Source organism: Diadema antillarum, unplaced genomic scaffold (genome assembly GCF_040938485.1).
Source record: "Diadema antillarum isolate AM-2024a unplaced genomic scaffold, OU_Dant_1.0 seq00000049_RagTag, whole genome shotgun sequence".
In the NCBI taxonomy this organism is placed as follows: domain Eukaryota; kingdom Metazoa; phylum Echinodermata; class Echinoidea; order Diadematoida; family Diadematidae; genus Diadema; species Diadema antillarum.
In genome coordinates, this window is record NW_027271158.1 from 227,902 (window position 1) to 249,581 (window position 21,680).

At 41.4% G+C, this 21,680-nt stretch overlaps 1 protein-coding gene across 1 annotated transcript in view; it reads left to right on the plus strand.

Moving 5' to 3' along the window:
• The window catches only part of LOC139725525 (structural maintenance of chromosomes protein 4-like), a 32,801-nt gene extending 11,354 nt beyond the window's left edge, over window positions 1–21,447 (plus strand). The window contains exons 8-24 of the mRNA XM_071636608.1: window positions 732–882; window positions 2,875–3,039; window positions 3,673–3,851; window positions 4,678–4,786; window positions 5,335–5,466; window positions 5,890–6,051; window positions 6,588–6,628; window positions 8,093–8,280; window positions 8,436–8,668; window positions 10,092–10,215; window positions 12,370–12,559; window positions 13,995–14,182; window positions 15,604–15,734; window positions 16,688–16,867; window positions 17,579–17,811; window positions 18,596–18,779; window positions 21,184–21,447. Coding sequence (XP_071492709.1) covers window positions 732–882; window positions 2,875–3,039; window positions 3,673–3,851; window positions 4,678–4,786; window positions 5,335–5,466; window positions 5,890–6,051; window positions 6,588–6,628; window positions 8,093–8,280; window positions 8,436–8,668; window positions 10,092–10,215; window positions 12,370–12,559; window positions 13,995–14,182; window positions 15,604–15,734; window positions 16,688–16,867; window positions 17,579–17,811; window positions 18,596–18,779; window positions 21,184–21,348 — 2,755 coding nt within the window. The 3' untranslated portion in view covers window positions 21,349–21,447. The remainder of the gene's footprint in view (window positions 1–731; window positions 883–2,874; window positions 3,040–3,672; window positions 3,852–4,677; window positions 4,787–5,334; window positions 5,467–5,889; window positions 6,052–6,587; window positions 6,629–8,092; window positions 8,281–8,435; window positions 8,669–10,091; window positions 10,216–12,369; window positions 12,560–13,994; window positions 14,183–15,603; window positions 15,735–16,687; window positions 16,868–17,578; window positions 17,812–18,595; window positions 18,780–21,183) is intronic.
• Window positions 21,448–21,680: the final 233 nt, after the last annotated feature.

Here is a 21,680-nt window from a genome sequence, read left to right on the forward strand (position 1 = left end):
TGCGCAGGATGCGCTGCCCTCAAGAAATGGAAAATGCCATGTCATCTGTGTTCTACGATGATAAAAGTAAGAAAATATTTATGCGGGGGGGGGGGGGGGATGAGATGTGCTTTGATGGATTTTTTGATCGGCTGTCACCCTCTGTACAAATGTACTTGAAAGATTGTAATCGTAACTGCTAATGTTTTAACAAACATGTTGGGAAAAAGGAACCAGTTGGAATTAAACCTGCCACCTACTGCTTACTGGGCAGCGACACTACCACCAGGCTACCCCTGGTTGCTGGCAGTGATACGATGAACATGGAACAAATACCCAGGCTCTGAAATTCCGACATTGTTACGTTAGATAGTCCAAGGCAGACAAGGCTTACTGAATGAAAAGTCCAGCAGGGTATACCAAAGCCTTACATTCAAGACTGATGCTGATCATGATATGACACAGAAATCTGCACAACTTTTGTGTTCAGGCGATATTCAGAGTAATGTATTCCAAAGTTTGTCTTTGATGTGTTGTCTGGACATCTTTGACTTTCTTATTCAGCAACCACGAATCTATTGCTGCTGTTTGTTTAACAGTTTTTGTGTGTGTGTGTGTGGAGATGCTTTTTACACTTGGTATTTTTGATACATTTCTAAAGAAAGTGATAGTTTTCTGGTTTTGCCTATAATTTCCACCTCCGAAATGTCACTAATCTCTTGCGTCTGTGTCTTGACGGTCACCCTGTACAGTCAGTACGAGAAGCTGGCGGAAAGCGCTGAGCAAAAGAAGGCCGACTTTGCCGAGTTCGAGCGCCAGGACGTCAAATGCCGTGAGGACCTGAAGCACACAAGGGAGAAGCAGAAGAAACTCGTCAAGAATTTGCAGAAGGAAAAGAGCAAGGTGAGGGTTTTTTTCTTTGCCTCTTAGAGGAGAACCATTTGAGACCCACCTTAAAGGGATGGTATAGTACCGGTTGAGATGGGGGATTTAGATTTTAACTTTTTGCAAGATAATAATAACTCACTAATATGAAGTATGAAAGAGCATACAATTCTGAAAGTTCATTTGTTGAAATTTCGTTTTGAAATGACTGAGCTAGAAAGAGGTCTTAATGAAAGGTGGGCCCCACCTTTTACTTTTAGTATTGGGACCACTTTGTTTTACTTTGTTTTTGGATATCTCAGTCGCTTCAAAACAGATTTTAATCAAGAGACTTTGAAGTCCTCTCAAGCCAGCAGCACGCTATACAATCTGACCGGTCGTACGACCTTAAGACCGGAAGTGTGACATCAACAGTCTTGCCAGTTTCCAGTCGTACGACTGGGTCTTAGCGCCAGTTGTAGAGATTTGACATGTTGAATTTCCACGACCAGTCGTGGGCTTTCAGCCAATCAGGATACAGTAAAATGCGTGCGCACTGCATACACTATACTCATTGGTAAAAATGTACTGAAGACAGAACAGTCATAAGCCTACTCGTAAGGTCAGGTCGTACAGTGTGCATTGGCAAGTTGTACGACTGGGCCTCATGGTCTTAAGGTCATATAGTTGTGAGTCGTATAGTGTGCAGCGGGCTTTAGGATTGTATGCTCTCAAGTGGTTTCTGATTATCTTGCAAAAAGTTCAAATCTGAATCCCCACCTCAACCAAAACTATACCATCCTTTTAACTTGCCAAGATCTGTCATCAGTTTTCAATGATCCATCCAAACTTAACCTAATTGTAGATTAGCAAGCCTGCACACTAAACTCTGGTGTAGCAATCAGGGGTCGCACTTAACTTTTTCTTTTAACTAGCCAGGCGGACTACTTAGAATCAATTTTGACACTGAAACAATATTTTGGCTAGCCAGACGGACCAGTTACTTCAGAATTTTATGATTTTTAGCTAGTCCGACATGATTTTGGGTGGCCAATGGCCAGCGGACCATCGCCAATTTCGAACCCTGGCAATGTGTCTCAGACTCAGTCCAAAAGAAGGGCTGCAATGATACAATCGGGATTAATGAAAAGCTGTATTCAGTGAAAATTAATTTCCAGACATCTAGACCCGTTGGTTGAAAGAAACACTCCAGCGTGTGCACCAACTGGCAAATGAAGTACAGTAAGGGTTAAATAAAGTACAATTTCACACTTTCTCCAAGTTAGCTTGAATGAATAGCATAAACTCAGGTGAAACAGAATGGTACAAGTTTCATTAAAAAAAAAAAAGAGAAAAGAGAGTTATGGGTTGTCAGAGTTTCTGAGGATTCCATGTAACAGTAACATTAGTATCACCCACATATGCGAAGTAGATGTTGCAAGTGCTTATTGACAGACATGAGATACAGTGTTTACTCCAACAATTCCTGTCCCAACAGAATTAATGATTTCATTGATTTGCTATAAAACCAGAAACTTGCACAAAACTTTTATGAATTTTGCAAGGAGCCAAGATTCGTGAAAGTGTTTACGTACACAATGCACTGAATGCCAGTGGCAATTCGCAAAAAATTTCATGCCACAAAAAAGGTTGTTGGCTCCAGGTTGTGAAAGTTCATGCCACAAATATTTCTGGTGTTGAAGTACTCATTTGCTATTTAAACCCTCTATGATGAAAGTTATATAACCTAAAGTGAATATGTGTCCTTTGAATATAGATAGTAGATCATAGATTACAGACATACCAGTGTTTAAAATTGCTGTCAATCATGCGAAACTGTTGGAATCTGAAAAGTGATACTTCCAGCCCCTTTCAGCGTTAGAGGAATGTATAAAATCAGAAGGGAGGGATCTGTGTATAGACTTGTAATTTACTGAAACACACAAGGAAACAGTTGATGTGCTATGCTGCGTGCTTGACAATAGACGTTCTTGACAGAGTGCTTGGTCATCGTTTTAATTATCTCTGCAGTTGGAGACACTCTTGGCAGTGCCCGGGGACAGCGAGAAAGAAATTGAAGAGCTGGAGAAGAAGAAGGGCGCCCTCGAGGAGAAGCTGAAGGTAGAGGAGACCAAGATGAGTGAGATCATGGCGTCCCTCAAGACAGAAACCCAGGGCATCCAGGCTGAAAAAGAGGTAAAGTCAGGGACAACCAGTGACTGTTTTTGTGACTCTTTCCTCTTACGACAGTGACTCTTACGGTCGGGTTATTGCCGTAGGTTGGTGCGGCAGCATACCAACTTCAGATTGATGTCATGTTGCTATGTGATGAAGTATCAGAAAGACGCACACCCAGCAGAATTTTCCACATTTGAAAATAAATACGGTGCATTCATCTAATGGGTGGCAAAACTTGTACGACTTACTGATTTTGTGAATATCAACTCACTTGCAAAGTTAGCACAAATGAAAACACTGCTAAGAGTATGCTTCTTTGACAGACCAAATTCTTTTTTTGCCCCCAACTTTTGCAATAAAGGAGGACTGTCTTTTGAGCCTTTACTATTGAACTGGCACGGTAATTTGATTGAAATTGCTATTTATTAAGACACAGCAACAGAAAAAGGTGTCCAGACAGTCAAGCTGTTGTAACTTCTTTTTCGTACAAATGACAGAGCCCAAATTTCTCACCCATTTGCTACTTGCAATCACTGCTTGCACTCAGCATGACTCCAATACTTTCTGGAGTAGAGTGACCTTGACCTGCCATGACCATTGACCCTCAACCCTCAACCTCAACCTTTGACCTCTCACCCAATGTCAATCAAGGCCAAGGAGGCGGAACTCATGGGCCTACAGAAGGAGCTGAATGAGGCCAAGTCCCAGAAGACCCTGGCCGATTCCGAGCTGGGCCGCCAGCTGAAGAAGATAGAGGGCGCCAGAACGAATCTGGAGAAGGCTCGCACCAACCTGAAGACCATCGCAGAGAATGTTGTGGAGTGGCGCAGGTAAACAAACAAACTGAAACCAAAGAGTCATTCTTTGACTTAGTTCATCGCTCGTAGATTTCTTATCATGAGCACATCTGACCGTTTTGTTTTTGTATTTTTTACTCTGGAAAAACAGGGATAGCTTAGCAGCAAGATAGTGGTGATCTTTATCATGGAAGTTATATCTGCCACCAACAGAGTAGCATTTTTTGATCTGATATACTATAAAAGTGGATATTTTCGCGCGACCAATTTTTCACCCTTGGCTGGGAAAGAAGAGTTTCACATGTCTCTAATTTCGTGGAATCAAGACATCAACTACTGGAACATATGGCCACAAAAATATTCGCTTTTTGTTAGTTATTAGCTTTTGGTTACGCAAAATGCTCGAAATTTCAACACTTCGAAAATTTCCACTTTTACAGTAGTGCTGACAATGTTAGATGAGTCTGGAAGACATGGCAAAGAATGCTTCAGATTCATGCAACAAGAAATGTATGTAATCTGTTTAAATGTGGTAACATGTGGAATACTGGAATTCACTTTCACCTATCTGCTGACCAAAAACAGAAAACAAAATAAGCAAAAATAATTAAGGAAGCAAAAAACAACAACAACAACAACAACAAAACAACCCCCCCCCCCAAAAAAAAAAAAAAAAAAAAAAAATGGTCCGGCATTCTTGTTGAAAGTCTTAGATTGCAAGAATGTAGTACAACAACTTGATGGGATACACATACATAATGTGTTGCTTTCTTGTGATGTTGAACCAATTGCATATACTGCATTGGAACTGATGTAATCCGATCTGATCTGATCTGATCTGATGTGATTGTCCATGCAGCACCATCAAGACCCTGGAGAAGGAAATACCTGAGATGGAGGCGAAGCTCAGTGCATCAGAGAAGGAACTGGTGGAGGTGCGAGAGAAGGAGGCCAAGGCAGCATCTGGGGTAAGTCCCTCTTCTAATTTATTGTCTTTCTGTATTGTGCAGAACCTCTGAAGAGTATACTCACACATTTATGGCAGGCTCTTGTATGTAACAGACATAGACTTGTGGCATAAAAAAGTGCACCTGTTTCACTAACATGGGAATGATATTGAGCCAAACAATGAACCCAAAATTAGGACAGATTCAGATTCAGAGCAGGCGCGTTAGTGCACCAATGCAAACCTCAAACACATGCAGCTTTAACACCCAAGTTCATTGACCCTGTTTGCCAAAAAGAAAAAAAATCCTGCAAAATTTCATTCAAATTCCCGGATCACTACCAAAATTGAATCATCTGTTCCTTGTGTCATTATCAACTTATTCTGTAAGTTTCATTCACATTCCATCACAACTTTTTGAGTTATTTTGCAACAGGCAAACAAACGAACAAACAAACAAAAAACAAACAATCAAACAAACAAACAAACAAACCATCGACAAAAACATAACCTCCTTGACGGAGGTAATTATGTCTGCCACTGACTGTCTCTGTCATCTGGCTGCTACAGGTCAAGGATCTGACAGTCAAGGTCCAGGATGCCCGCAGCTCCATGCAGTCGGCCAAGGACCGGGGCACCCTCATCTCAGCCCTCATGGAGCAGAAGAGGCTGGGGAAGATCGAAGGCATCCATGGCCGTCTGGTAAATGTGATGATGATGAAGATAATGACAATGATGTGGATGATGCTGATGGTGACGTTGGTGATGAATATGATATTGATGAAGATGAAGGTGAGAAGGGTGATGGTGTTAGTGATGTTGATGGTGATGATCGTGACAATGGTGATGATGATAATGATGTTCATGATAATGATGATGTTGTTGCAGGTGCTGGTGCTGGTGATGATAATGATGGTGATGATGACAGTGGTGATGGTGATGATAGATGATGATGATGATGATGATGATAATGCTGATGGTGATCAATTCTTCCTTGTGTATGTTGGTAGTGGTTGTGGTGTAATTGGTAAATCACATCATGATCAGAATATAGGACTGACATCTTGTAAATCCTCCTTTTATGTCTCATAGCAGCCCATGTTGATGAATGCTTGTCTTCCATAGGGTGATCTCGGCGCCATTGACGACAAATATGATGTGGCTATCTCAACCGCTTGTGGAGCCCTGGACTACATTGTGGTCGATACCATTGACACTGGAGAAAAGTGTGTCAAGTTTCTGCGCCAGAACAACATCGGAGTGGCTACCTTCATTTGCCTTGACAAAGTAAGCCATTTCCTCAATGTACTTCGGTATAACAATGTTTCAGGCTTGGGGGAAAAAGTTATTTTTTTTTCTGTTTTAGTAACTCAGAAAATTACAAAGTGGTATCATAATTCTATTTACTGTTTGTGCTAATTAAAAAAAGAGAGAGAAAAAAAAGAGAGAAAGTCTGCAACACTTTCTCCAGTGTTTCTTTTGTTAATTGTCAATGTTCGTTGGTGTTATTGTCTATAATAATAACAATAATAATAATAATACATTCTGCTTATATGGGGCATGGTACAATAAAGTCTCTGCGCTTTACAATAATTATTCCAATATTAACAGTATAGTTACAAACTACATGTACTACAAATGATACAGAGACAATACAATGAACTGCAAAAGTATTGATTAAATAAAATAGATGCTTTTTGAGTCTAGACTTGAAGGTCTCGTGGTATATTGAGTACTTAGAAATATTTTGTAATATGTGCCATCTAAACTTTTCATATTGTTATTACTATTATTACTGTTTTGGCATTTCCCTTTTCTTTCAGATCAAGCATTTAGAAAAGAGTGCATTCTCCAAGATGTCAACGTAAGTACTGCTTTTACTGCTTTTGTTATCTCTCTTCTGTTCTTTTATAGAAGTTTAATATGTATAATTGAGACGTGTGTGTGTATGTACATCAGCATGTATGCATGTATGTACGTACGTATGTGTGTATGTATGTTTGTTTACATGCAAATTCACAGTAAACAATATGATGTGAAGGCACCCACAGTTTAGACTTGTGTTGATCAGACGAAAACAAAACTAAACAAAACAAAGCAAAACAAAACAAAACAAAACAGAACAGTATGGTCACAAAGGCATAAGATTATAATGATAATGATAGTTGCAATTCGTATTGCACCAAATCCATTGAATGAAATGCTCATTAAAGGACAAGTTCACCTTCATAAACATAAGGATTGAGAAAATGCAACAATGTTAGTAGAACACATCAGCGAAAGTTTGAGGAAAATTGGACAATCGATGCAAAAGTTATGAATTTTTAAAATTTTTGTGTTGGAACCGCTGGATGAGGAGACTACTACAGCTTGTGAGTCATATGTGTACAACAGTATAAAGAAAATATAAAGAAAATTCAACATATTTTCACTTTTTTCACATAATAAAAGAGCACTTGACTTGGCTCTTTCTAAAGGCAGGGGGAATAGTATTACCCAAAACATTTGTCGGTAACGAGTCGGGGGGGATGTGAACTTTTTTCGTAAGATGAAATTTTGTGAAATTCTCTTTATATTTTCCTATATTGTTGTACGCATGTGACATCTAAGTTATTCACACACTGCGGTAGTCTTCTCATCCAGCGGTTACTGCACAAAAACTTCAAAAATTCATAACTTTCGAACGGATTGTCCGATTTTCCTCAAACTTTCAATGATGTGTTCTACTAATATTGCTACATTCTCTCAATCCTTATGTCTATGAAGGTGAACTTGTCCTTTATAAGTACTCATGATGGAAGGATAAAGGTAAGATTTAAAAAAAAAAAGAGCAGGTTAAAGGGATTGTTTAGTATTGGTGGAGATGAGAATTGGGCTTTTAACTTTTTGTGAGATACCAAGAAACCACTTATGAAATAGTACAGAGCATACCATTCTAAGAGGAATTCAAAGTTTATTAGATGAAAATCGGTTCTGGAATGGCTGAGACATCCAAAAACAAAGTGAAACAAAGCGATCCTAATAAAAGGTGGGTCCCGCTTTTTATTAGAAATGCTCTTTTTTGGATATCTCAGCCATTTTAAAACCGATTTTCATCAAATAAACCTTGAATCCCTCTTGGAATTACATGCTTTTTCATATTTCATGAGAGGTTTCTCATTATCCCACCAAAAAATATTAGAAACCTGAAGTTAGGTCTCAACCAAAACTGTATGCTCCCTTTAAAATCATCAAACAAAATAAGGACACTCATGCTGTCAGGAAAACACATTCATATGTTCCAATGTACATGTCCTTGCTCTTTTTCATTCCCCCACAAAACTCACAGACCAGACAATGTAGCACGCCTCTATGACTTGGTTCGAGTGAAGGAAGAGAAATTCCGCATCGCCTTCTACTATGGCCTCGGCAACACGCTGGTGGCCAAGGACCTGGAACAGGCAACAAAGATTGCTCTGCAGGGGCAAAAGCGCCATCGTGTGGTCACGCTACGTGGAGAACTCATTGAATCCTCTGGTAAGTTCATGCATATGCAGGTGACTGCCATTATAACAAAGTCCCTGGGACCAGCAGCTTTCTTTCGTTGTATTCTTCTATGTGTTGATTATCATGATCATTATCACCATCATCAGTGCTATTGTTGGTAATTATTCCTCCCTGTGTGATGCTAGGTACCATGAGTGGAGGAGGTAAACAGGTGAGCAAGGGGCGCATGGGCTGCACCATTGTGTCCGACGTCACCCCCCAGCAGCTGGCTGCCATGGAGAAGGAGCTGGAGGCGTGTCAGGCGGACGCCACCCAGCAACGTGACCGCCTCCGCGCGCTGGAGGCGGAGGTCAGCCAGCTGGGCAAGCGGCTGAGAGAGGCCAGGCTGGCTGTCAAGAAGCACACGATGGGGATTAAGGTGAGATCAGGGAGAAAGGGTGTGTGGGTGGCTTAGGCAGTGGTGGATCCAGGGAGGACTGCACCAGGCGCACGCCTCCTCTCCTTTATTTTTTTGTCGAAACAAAAGAAATAAAAAGAAAAAATGGGGGGGGGGAGGGTGCGTGCACCCCCATTTGATTTTGTAAACGCGCCCCCTCATTACGGAATTCCTGGATCCGCCCCTGCTTATGTCTCCTGGGAGAACTACCTGGTCAGTCTCTGTTGGGATGAACAGGGTGTGTATGTTTGTGTATGTGTGTGTGTGTGTGCGTGTATGTGTTAATGTGTGTACCTGATATGTTTGCATGTGATTTGGGTTTATATGCGTGTGTCTGTGTGTATGTGTCTGTCTGTGTCTTTGTGTTAATGTGCCGTAGAATGCGTGGTAATGATGATGGTGATAATATTTTGCTTCTTCATAGCAGTTTTCATGATGAAATTCACATGAAACTCAAAGTGCTTTACTGATTGTTTCATCACGGGCTCATACGTTTGCATTTCATCTTTTCGCGTTACAAGGCGTGGAGCAGAAACTTTAGTGTAGGTCTATCAGAAGTGTTGCCGTGGTGGCCTCAATGAGGGTGACCAGTGTCTGTAATGTGTGTTTGTGTTTTGTGTACTTAATTGTGCTGACAAAAAGGTACTGCTGTATTAAAGCTGTCTTCCTTTTCTACAACGGATGTGCAAGAAATGATTGCTCTTGTCGAAATCGTCTGATGGTTGCTGAGGTATTTCTCTCTTTTCTTGAGATTCCAGGACTGCTTAACCCAGTCACCACCGTAGAGGACACATAATTCTATGTTTGCATACTGCACCGCTCTACACTGGCACTCGTCCAGACCAATAACAATCACTGTCATACCAGTAACTTTTTCAGGAATATGAATGGACCAATAAAAAATGGAAAAATTGGGTACGTACTGGTCCGACCTGTCAGGTCGGACAAGTACTATAGCAAAAATGGATTAGTGTGCAGCCCTTCATACTGAACCAAGCAGCCTGAAATGTTATATTAAACATTTCAGAAAACAAATTCATGGTCTCATCAGAAGACAGATAGAATTCACTGAAATGGAAATCTCTGTAGTCAGAATTGTTGTTACAGGTCAGGACTGCCGAAAGTCCTTCCACTTACATTAATTTCAACTTACACATTAGAATTAGCACATGTTAATCCATTTGAGGTAGAATTTTTCCTTGACCTGGTCAATTTCTCGACTTGTGCAAGGTCAACTTCGGCGAGGTTGACTGTATTTTAAGTGTACAAGGTCTACAGTGAATTGGAATTTTTCCCTTTTCAGCCGATTCAAAATGGAAATATAGAATTTCTGAAATAGAAAAGATGATTTTTTTTAAACCATAAAGTCACGGTCGCTAATCAAAAATGTATTTTCTGGCATCAGGCGAAATCGGAAGAAGAGGGACTCCTGAAGGAGCAGATTGGGACCTTTGAGGCTGAGCTGAAGGAGGCTGAGCAGGAGACGGATCTCTCCGCCCTTGAGAAGGTGGCCAAAGAGGCGGACAAAGGTGAGGAGAAGCGTTCTTCACTCTTTGTGCTAATGCCATCCAGTGCTGGATGTCTGATCTGATCTGATTTTTTCATTCTCTGTATGGCATTGCTTTGCAGTTCCATCAATTTACAGCAATATCATCAAATGTTATGACATATACTTATATGGTACTACATAGTATGGTTGTTTTGTACAGTTTCAACAATGGTCATCACACATATACTGTATGTACATCTATAGTATGATTGCATGCGTTATTTATCAATTTCCATACAGAATGGCTGCCAACAATAAGCAGAAAGCGTCATTCGTTGGTAACTGATGATACATTGCATTCTTAAAATAAAAACAAGGGGGTCCAACAATTTCATACAGTCTATTCCACACTTGGAGATCTTGTAGAGCTTTTTCAGAAGAAAAAAATTGCACTTCTCAGCATTTCTCTCTGGATTCATTCTGGCTTGAATAAAATTGTCGATTATGAAGCTTCTTTGAAATCATCAGTTTGTGAAATGATTCTCATGACAAATATTAAATTATGTCATATGAAATTGTAAAAGAATTCTCGCTATCGCCAATGATGTAAAAAGTACCCGGATGTTGATTTAAGCGTCATTTACGGTGCATTATGGGATATTCCGGTAGCAAAGTCTCTTCTGTTCGTACGCGCGTGATACGTGACTAATGCTATTTACACACACAACCGACCGTATTCTATGTGTACTTCCGGTTTTCTCGACTTGAATTACAGCTTTAATATGATTTGAAATTTCTCCATTCTTAAGAAATTGCTGTTAATACGACTATTGGTTGTTGCTGCGAAGCTGCCATGTGTTGTTCGCACGACAATAAATGAAAAAAATCTGCAGAAATAGGACCCTTACTGGCATGCGAGACGTGACGTGGCCGCGTGGGTGAAGTTTGCGGGTGACTCCACAGTGCAGTACGTGCACGCGCGACTTACTAGTAGTGGTAGTAGGCCTAGTGCCTACGTACATTGTACGTACTTACTTGGAAGAAGTTGCTTCGGAGACAGGATAAGTTCGAGATCACTGTTGTTCCTGAATGTGTTCGCGACATTTTGACAGAGAACAAACAAAAAAAAAAGATGGGCATTCCATGACGATATCCAGGTGGGTGAATATTTTCCAGCATATTTTCAGTGCATGCAGAGATGACTGATCTGTGATGTGCACATCGATCGCATGATCAAGCAGTACGCTGTACCGGTATGTATTGGCCACATGCGCTGCGTGCAGTGGTGCATGCTAATGCAAGGCCGGCCGCCGGCGGGGACCACAGTGTACGAGTATGACAGGCCTGGCCACTCGCTGACTCGGGCAGTACAGCCGCCTACTGTACTAGTATCCGTGGTCGGCACGGCGCTATAGGTGAGGTACACGTACGCGCACGCTAGCGTTGTGCAAATTATGCCCCGCGCCGGAAGTGACCTTGCTACCAAGTGCACTAAATTTTGACGAAAAAGCCACATCCGGGTACTTTTTACGTCATTGGCGATAGCGAGAATTGGGTGCATTTTTTCATGTGTCTTGCGACTGACTGAAATTCAAGCTGTTCCACATCCTCTTTTGATACATATATCTCGGCTTAAGACATTGTAAAGCAAACAGTGTATTCAACCAGGTATGTACTACCTTAGCACTTTGTTGATACATGTACCTTGTGTTGTAAAATGCAGTACACTATACATGGTCTGAGATTATAGCTCAAGCGTTATTATGCACACAGTACAACTGCACAACAACTGTAGCAAGTTCTGCTCTGTATGAGGATGAGTATGCATTTTGAATCTAGACAACTCAAATATGTGATACACATCAGATGCCTCACAACGGCACTGCAGTAGACCTTCACAGTATGTTCACATTTGTGTCCTTGTTACTGTAAAACCTGAAGTGTTTGCGACATGAAACTTTAACGAATTGGAGCTGATTACTTTTTTCGGGGCATGAAACTTTTATGAAATGCCACTGGCATTTAATGCTTTGTGTAGACAAGAACTTTCGAGCTTGATTTTACTTTCACGAATATTTACTCCTTGTGAAATTTGCACAAGTTTCATGCACGCAAAAATTTCTGATTTTGCAGTATATCAGAATGAGCAAAGCAATGTGTGAGCCTTTACATCTTTTCCTCCACTGCTGTCTAGCCTACCAGAAGATCGCTGACGTTGCCTCCCGCATCGAGGAGGAGGTGAAGAAGCTCCACAACAAGATCATGGAGATCGGCAGCAAGAAGATGAAATCCCAGCAGGCCAAGCTGGATTCTCTCACCTCAGAAATCGACGCCGCCAGCAACGGCATGACTAAGGCGAAGGTTGCCATCAAGACGGCAAAGAAGTAAGCCAGGCGGAGGATGTAAAAAGAAAAAGTCTTTTGGTCTCTGGATGTGATTCACTTAGTTTATATTAACCCTAACTTACCTGGGCCCTGTTTCATAAAGCTGTTCGTAAAGTTACGAACAACTTACGAGCGACTGGTGATCAGTTCTGATGTGCTATACTTATCAGAGTTTCAATAATTCAGCACAAAAACTGATCACCAGTCGTTCGTAAGTCGTTCGTAACTTTACGAACAGCTTTATGAAACACCCCCCAGGGCTATTTAGCGAGCTTGAGTTCCGGGGGGGGGGGGGGGGGGGGCCATTATGGCCCCCCCTTCAGATCTCGGCCGTTGACCACGCGATCGCCGCAAAATTTCGCATGAACATAAAGCCGGATGTAATCTACAAGACCGTTAAGTTAAATTTTCAAAAAATTTGCATTTTCTATTTTAAATTAATTAATTTTCGTCTGTATTTGGCTAATAAAAGCTTATGGAATGCTGATTTTTGGTGTAAATATTCCTAGTGACATTCCAAACATTTGTGCGTTAAAAAAAAAATTCAGTATCAAAATCAATTTCTTATGTTTTTTATTGTTTTATCAATTTTTTAATGTATTTCTTTGTTTTTTCGAACTTTTGTTTTTGTTATTTTTTTCAGCAGAATTTGTCATACACATTTTTTGAGGCATAATTATACTAAAATAAATTGATTTCAGCCATTAAAATTAAAAATATGAATCTTTATATGAATTTATTGAAAAAACACAATTTGTTTTGACTTCGAGGGGGGGCCATTATGCCCCCCCCCCCCCCCCCCAGGTAAGTTAGGGTTAACACAACAGAGCTTTAGATCTGCAGCACGAACATTAAGACGACGCAGCCTCCCAGGTTGGACAATAGAAACAGCTGTCTCGTGCATGATCAGAATACCATTTTTGCCTGATTAGCATTGTCTTAGCGTTCGCATTGCAGATCTCAAGCTTGCTAATTTGTAAGACATGACAATCAAATCAGTTAGCCAAAATCTTTTATTGCATTTGTGGATGGATGACATATTTCCTTTCCAGCTTTCACACAGTGTGATGAGTATGATTTTGAGTTTGATGTAGGGTTTGACTGTGGTATGTTAGTCTTTGAGCTATTATAGAATCATTTCTCTTCAGTGGTTTGTGTAAAAGATATTGATCAATGGAAGTATAGTAGCTTTACTTTGTTTTGTTTTGTTTTGTGTTGTTAGATGTCTATTTGTGTGTGCTTTCCTATGTCTATGTTTGTATGTTTATGAATGTGCTTTTAAAACCTGCCAAAATTGGAAAAATATTGCCCAGTCAGGAGATATGTGTTTCCAATTGTGTAATCCACTAACACTGCAGCTATCTGTAGTGTTCTAACAAACATTTGAACTTGCCCAAATCACTATGGCAACAACGCTGTGCTCCCCCGTTGCCAGGAACATCAAGCGGGCGGAGGAGAGCATCGCCAGCATGGAGAAGGAGGAGAAGGAGAATGCGGAGAACGTGGGAGAGATCGAGAAGGAGTTCAAGCGGCTGGAGGAGGAGGCCACCAAGGTGCTGGAGGACTTCAAGGAATCCGAGATGAAGATGAAGGAGATGGAGGAATCACTGGAGAAGAGCAAAGGTAAACCACCACCAGGCAGGAAATGAAGCACTCTGTCCAAGTAGCATCAAGGCTGCCATCCCTCTCACACCCCATTTTTACAGGTCATATTGACCGATTCGGGTTCGTTGAGGGCAGCAGACATTTTACGGCACAGGGCGCAGCCATAGTGGGTGTATCAGCCGACCCCCCCTGCTCTCCCCCACCCCGGGGCAACATGTTTATCACGCACTGGTAACAAAGGTTCGCGCACTAGCAAGCATTCGCGCACTCAGTACGACACGCCCATTGGCTAAAGCAGTTTTTCATTCTGCGCGCGTGCTAATGTAGGGAGAGGGGTGGGGGAGTGCGGAGGGGGGGTCGGCTGATACACCCACTATGGCTGCGCCCATGCCAAAAGTACACATAGCGCGTCACAGAATCGGTCAATAGAGCGCTCCAGGAGCACTCCTGGGCCAGCACTTGCTGGAATGGCAACTTCCAATAGCAGAAGCCAATCAGGAAGCTGGATTCTCATCGTTACCATTACAATTGCCATTCCAGCAAAAGTGCTGTCGTATCAACTTTTTATGAAATGGGGACCTGGTGTGAACAAGCAGTCAGGCCGTGGAATGCTCTAAAGTTGCCCCTCTTATGGCTAAGTTCTGGGGGGTGTTTCATCAATGTTTGTCAGCGCTGACAATCACCATAGTAACAGTCAGTGACCAGCGCATCTCAGCCAATCAAAACCAAGGATTTTGCTGAAATTGTCAGCGCTGACAACTTGTCAGTGCTGACAAACGTTGATGAAACACCCCCCAGGAGTGCTCCTACTTTTAGAGCGCTCCAGACGAGATGCGAAAATTTCCCCAGGACTTGATGGTCGAATATATCTTTTACATTTAAAGTCACTTAGTCATTGTAAAAAGGGCTATGAATATTATTTCAAAAGTTTCAGGAAATCAAAGTTTTTCATGAATTATCAATGAAATTGTGTTGTGGTGCTTCATCAGATTTATTGGCATCAGTGACTGGTATGACTATGCTGTACTGGTGTAATGTGATCCTGAAGAGGAAGTTGAATACCTATATTTAATTGATAATTACCTCAAACAACCATCAGTTATTATCATAATATATTTCTAGTTCATTTCTAAAATCATTAAAATGAGATTGAAATTTTGCACAAGATCACCTTTAATCTGTTGAAGATGAGTTTTCGAGAATACTCAGGCAGGTGTCTGTGGGAAATGCACGTTATAGCAAAATTAGTCCATCCTCAACGGGTTAATAGATTTTAAATGACTGCATCAGCTCTCCTGAATCAATTATCATTGATAATACATTCCCATATTTTCATACTTTGTGAAAGTAAAGTCAGTTGTTCGTGGTCTTCGTGGCCAATTGATTGATGACGTGACCACTGACCTCTTGAATGGTTCCTCTACATGTATTTTCTGCAGCTGAGCTAGAGCGTATACAGCAGCAGGAGGCGTCAACCAAGGCCAAACAGCTGGAGGTCAAACATGAGTTGGATTCTTACAATGAGACAATCCAGGAAAATGAGCAACGCATCAAGCACTGGAAGAAAGAGGTAATAAAATGTCTTCTGAATTAAATTAGATTAAATGATTCATCTATCACTATTCAAGGTGCTGGGACAGAATTGTTCGCAGAGTTAAAAAAAAAGAAAAAAAAGAAAAAAAAAGAAGCATGCTCAAACCACAGCTTTTTGAAAACAAATCAACAGGGTAATATCAAACCATAAAATAAACTCAAAATTAGGACAGATTCAGATCAGATCTAGTTGGAAAGTATACATAGGCATTCAAGATGTATTCTAGAATGTGGCAAGGTGGGCACAAGATTATGTTCCCAGATGTCTCAGTGAAACAGTTCCTAACTTCTGAGGACTGATTGATCCCAAAATTGTTCCTAAGATCAGTTGAATTGAAGGTGGGATTTATTTTCAGGCACAATGAAACAATATCCAGGGCTTATTGTATTGCATCGCACCGAGAATTCTGGCATTTTGCATATCCATGCGCCGTCATTTGGTTCAAATGAGACAGTCCATTTAGCGCGTTGCTTTCTGGGCGATGGGTCGACAACACCCGGTATACTGTAAAACGAGAAATGTTCGTGTGTATTTTAATTTCGCAAATTTCGCGAGCGCCAAGATTCGCGAAATTAAAATGCACGCGAAATTTCTTATCTACACCATATGCATTGAACGCAAGAGGCAATTCGCATATTATATTAGCTAGCTAGGCTAGACAAATCCAGAAATGCGGTTTGTGAGTTATCACATGCGAGTTTGCTAGATAATTCTTCATTTGGTAGACTTGCGTTCCGCAAAACTCACTAACGCCGTCTGCCATCTTGGAAACAGTTGTCAAAATACAGTAAGAGAACTCAAGTCGTAGCAGTACAACTTACTACCTTCAATATATGTACAGGGTAATCTCTCTGTTGTTGATGCATGGATTGTGAAACTGGAGAATTAAATGAGTTGATACATCCCTGAAACCTCCTCCCCGTCTCCAGCTTGGCAAACTGGAGCTGCACCTAGTGGACCGTGAGAACCCAGAGACACTGCAGGAGTATGTCCCAGAGGATCTGGCCTCGGTCAACACGGAGGACGTCCAGTACGAGATCACCGTGGGCGAGGAGCAGCTGGCCAAGATGACCCCCAACCTGGCGGCCATCGAGCAGTACAAGAAGAAGGTGAGGCTGGCTGGGCAATAGGCTGGAGTGAACTTTTCTTTGGGAGGTTTGGGGGACTAGCTGGCCAGAGATGCTGTGCTAGGAATGTGCAGACGTAATGGAACCGGTTTGACTCAGTTCCTAAGAGCTTTCCAAGAACCATTGTAGATATTTAAAAAAAAGAAAAAAAGAGAGATGAAAATGGCTTATGACAATGCTCTACGGTGGAATCTCAGTATAACAAGGTCAGATATAGCAAGATATGTGATATAATGAGGTAATATTGTTGGTCCCATTCCTTTTATATTCTTTTGTCTTTATCCCTGGGGGCATTTCATGAAGCAGTTTGGTCGGATGTTTTTCTGACAAACTGTTACAAGGTACTGAAATCCTCGCATCTGATTGGCTGAGAGCAAGTTTGTTCAACAACTTTGTTGGACAAAATGCTTCATGAAATGCCCCCCCCCTCCCCCCCCCCCCCCCCCCCGATATAACAAGATACCTGATATAACAAAGAAATTTAGTGGTCCCAAGCAGCTTGTTATAACGGGTTACCCTGTATATTCAAAATAGACAACATTGAATGTTGGCATAGATGTATGTCTTTACAATGTTATTTGTCAGTTTGCTAGGAGTACATCCAAGATTGATGCAGATTTTGAACACTGATGCAAATTTTGAGACCAATCACGTGGAGTTCTGTCTGCCCCGACTCAAATAAAATGTGTGCAGGAAGAGAACTACCTCCAGCGTGTGTCCGAGTATGAGGCGCTGACAGAGCGGCGGAATGAGCAGCGGCGGCAGCTGGAAGAGAAACGCAAGCAGCGGCTGGACATGTTCATGGGCGGCTTCAGCACCATCAACGACTACCTGAAGGAGATGTACCAGATGATCACGCTGGGCGGAGACGCTGAGCTGGAGCTACTGGACAGTCTTGACCCCTTCTCAGAGGGCATCGCCTTCAGGTACGTCTGGCAGACCAGTGGTCACCAAACAAGAGTGTCACATCCGTACATACTGTTAGATGAAGAGGTTTGCATTTACCGTCAAACCTGTCCATAGTGCCCTCCAAATGAAGAAGAAAAGGGTGGCTGTTGCAAACAGGTGGCCATCATAGACAGGTTATTCAACATTTCATGTGCATTGCATGCATGTACATGTGTCATCCTTGCATACATCTATAAATGTATATATAGCAGGTACATATGCACATTCTTCATGCACTGAACAATGCTGTTATTGAATGTCCTACTGCACACTAGCATACATAGAACAAGCAAGCTTTTCATGAGTTTATTGTTATGCCTGAATGATGAGTGAATGCAATGGTGGTGATCACTTACCTATTTGCCATGGATATCCTCATGGCTGCAAAGCAGACAAACACAAAGAATTGTCTTCTTGGCTATTGCTCCGTATGGGTCTGTTGGCCACTACACACAGGTTGATATCTGCAGCAAGAAACAAAATTGATGGCCACTGGCTGTGCTAGAAAGGTGGCTTCCATGCATGGGGTCTTAATTTCCCCATATTTTAAAAATAGCTCGAAGTGTTGTCATGAAGATTGGATATTTCCAGTAAGTGATTAATTGAAGAAAAATGTGAGCCATAGGATCAAAAGGCAAGAGTCACAGGCCAATTGAAAAATGTTCAAATTCACAGACACTTGCTCTCTGAAACAAATTAGCCATCCAAGTGAAATCTGGTTCAAGGAATGTATAAACACTCTCTCTCCGTTTTTCACTGCAGTGTCCGTCCTCCCAAGAAGTCCTGGAAGGTGATTGCCAATCTCTCTGGTGGTGAGAAGACTCTCAGCTCACTGTCGCTGGTCTTCGCCCTCCACCAGTTCAAGCCAAACCCGCTCTACGTCATGGACGAGATCGATGCCGCCCTCGACTTCAAGAACGTCTCCATCGTGGGCCACTACATCAAGGTTTGTTTGATATCCGCAATACAGTGGACTCCTGTTATAACGAAGTCCTCGGTACTGGCAGTTTTCTTTCGTTATATCAAAATTTTGTTATAACCGAACTAATAAAAAATACAAAACAAGAAGTTGGTAATTTTGCGGCCCAATTTTATTTTGTTGTAACCGGAATTTCGTTATAACCGTGTTCGCTATAACGGGAGTGCACTGTAGTTAATTCCTAGCATTTAAAAGGGTCCCTACAATAAAAATTTTTTCACTGGAAAAGAAAAATACACCCACCTCCACAGAAAGATTCACGCGTATATGCATTCCATTTACAAATTAGCTTGCACACTTTGTTGGTACTTACAGTACTACTGTATTCTAAGAAGTTGATGTTGAGGGGAGATGGTTAAACCATTGAATGATGACATAACATGCGCGCCTTGCAAAACTGTTACTCTGATATATACCACTGCTTTCTTTCACAGACCACAAGGTCCTCCTTTGCACCATGATATGGTGTGCATACGGAAAAAAGTGATATCTTGTGATAAGTCAGGCCATATACACTTAAAGAAAAATATATTCTCTATACAAGTAGCTTTTGTGTCCTTCGTAAAAATGGATCACTGTCATGCATGACTATGGCAAGGTCTGTGTTACATCATCTTCATAAGAATTCTCGAATTACAGTTTCATGTTTCCTTAATACAGGGGAAACTCGGTATAACGAACACTGCTATAACGAGATATCGGTTATAACGAGGAAATTTTCTCGGTCCCAAATTTCCTTCCACACAAGCCTATGTAAAAGGCTACTCTTATAGCGAGATCGGCTATAACGAAATAACTGCTATAACGAGATAAATTTTATGACTTCCAAATAAAGAAAAACATAGTCAATCAAACCTGCTTTAGCGAGGTAAAGCAAAATGCCTTCGGTAAAGCTTTACTTCGCCTGTGCTATCATCTTCCGAGATTGTAAAGCTTGATGCGCCAAAAACTGTCTTGTACACACATAATCATTTTCTTAAGTGCACTCCAGTTAGCACTGCATGTTGTACGTGTAAGTGTGTGTGTGCGCGCACACTGATACATGCAGAAAATGTGGTGGGACGGCCATATGTATACATGACATCATCATGACGTTTAGCAGGTGTGAGGCAATCTGATGCTGTGATTGGCCTCCTACGTAGGGAATTCCCCATCTTCACACACACGCAGTCATAATGTACATATACTGTACAGAATGTGTCACATACACACACAGCATTGTGCAGACCATATTCAAGCTTTCCACACAACACGCACCCATACGATAACCACATACCAATCCACAGACGATCTTGATACAATCGCAAGCTATATAAATTTACAAATTCAAACATCTACAATTAATAAGAAACACATTCTTGATATTGGATTTCTTGGCGAAAAACATCTTCTTACCCATAAAGGTGAGTTATTCCCTCACACATAATATCAAGTTATCAGTATTGATTGAAATATGATGGGTAGTCCCACATGTGCAAATTAATGTCTTTATGTTATGCCTTCTTTTATGCCTACTGATATAACGAGATATCGGCTATAACGAGGAAAATGACTCGGTCCCGACCATCTCGTTATATCGAGTTTCCACTGTAATTTATCATGAAATCACTGTTGGGTGGTACATGATAACCCAATTTCTGACATCCCAGTACAAGTGAGATTCATAATGTGGCATAAGACATAATGTAATACGGCGGAATTTTGTCATAATGAGGACCTAAAAACTAGGACTATTTTCTTGTTACCTCCATTAAAGGAAGGAGGTTGTGTTTCCATCTCCTTTGGTTTGTTTTTGCCTGTTTGCAAAATAACTCAAAAAGTTGTGAATGGACGTGAATGAAACTTACAGGAAAAATGATGATGACACAAGGAACAGATGATTAAATTTTGGTAGTGATCCGCAAATTTTTATTGATTTTTAAAAGGATTTTTAAAAATCTTTTGGTAGATAGAGTAAATGAACTTGGGAGTTCAAGCTGCACATATTTGAGGGTTGCACATATTTGAGGGTTGCATACGCACACTAACGCGCATGCTTTACTCAGGCAAGGCGCCGCATAGCTGGAAGCTGATGACATAAACAACAGGCTTCTATATTGGGAAACTGGGGGATTTTCATCATGCATGTATGGGTAGAAGCGAGCTGCTTGACGGGAGATCTGCGCTCTCCAAGTGCTTTTCTAGTTTTATCAGTTTTCCCACTATATCAAGGTACAATAACAAAGAAGTACGAAGACTTGGACCTGCAAAATCACCTTGTTATGAGAGGGTTTTGTTATATCCAGTGGCTTTGTAATGAGGTTCCACTGTGCTGGGCTTGCTTCGATATCTCCACATCTGAGCTCACTTGTCTTTCTGTTCCCTATTGTAGGAGAGGACAAAGAATGCTCAGTTCATTGTGATCTCCCTGAGGAACAACATGTTCGAGCTGGCCGACCGTCTGGTGGGCATCTACAAGACCCACAACTGCTCCAAGACCGTCACCGTCAACCCCCGCAAGCTGGCCCTCCAGGCTCCCATCGAAGCCACGGGGTAGGGGCGTTGGGGGAGGAATGGGCACGGTCCCCTCTACACCCCTCTCCAGAGACCCACAGATCAAGCCAGACATAGACTCGTGGTGTCTCTCACAGTAAAAGCTGACAGCAGCAACGCGCTGTGAATATTTCCTTTTTCCACTCATATATATTTACTTTTTATAGCAGTTGAGATATGAAGACCGAGGCGAACACAGCAGAAACTTGTGTCAAACTGATGTTACAAAATATATCACTAATATACCTGGTATCTCTGGCTCCTGCCTCTGTCTTAATGAAACAAAATCCGTTATTTTGTATTGTTTTCTTTTTCTGATATAACAGAAGGACATAT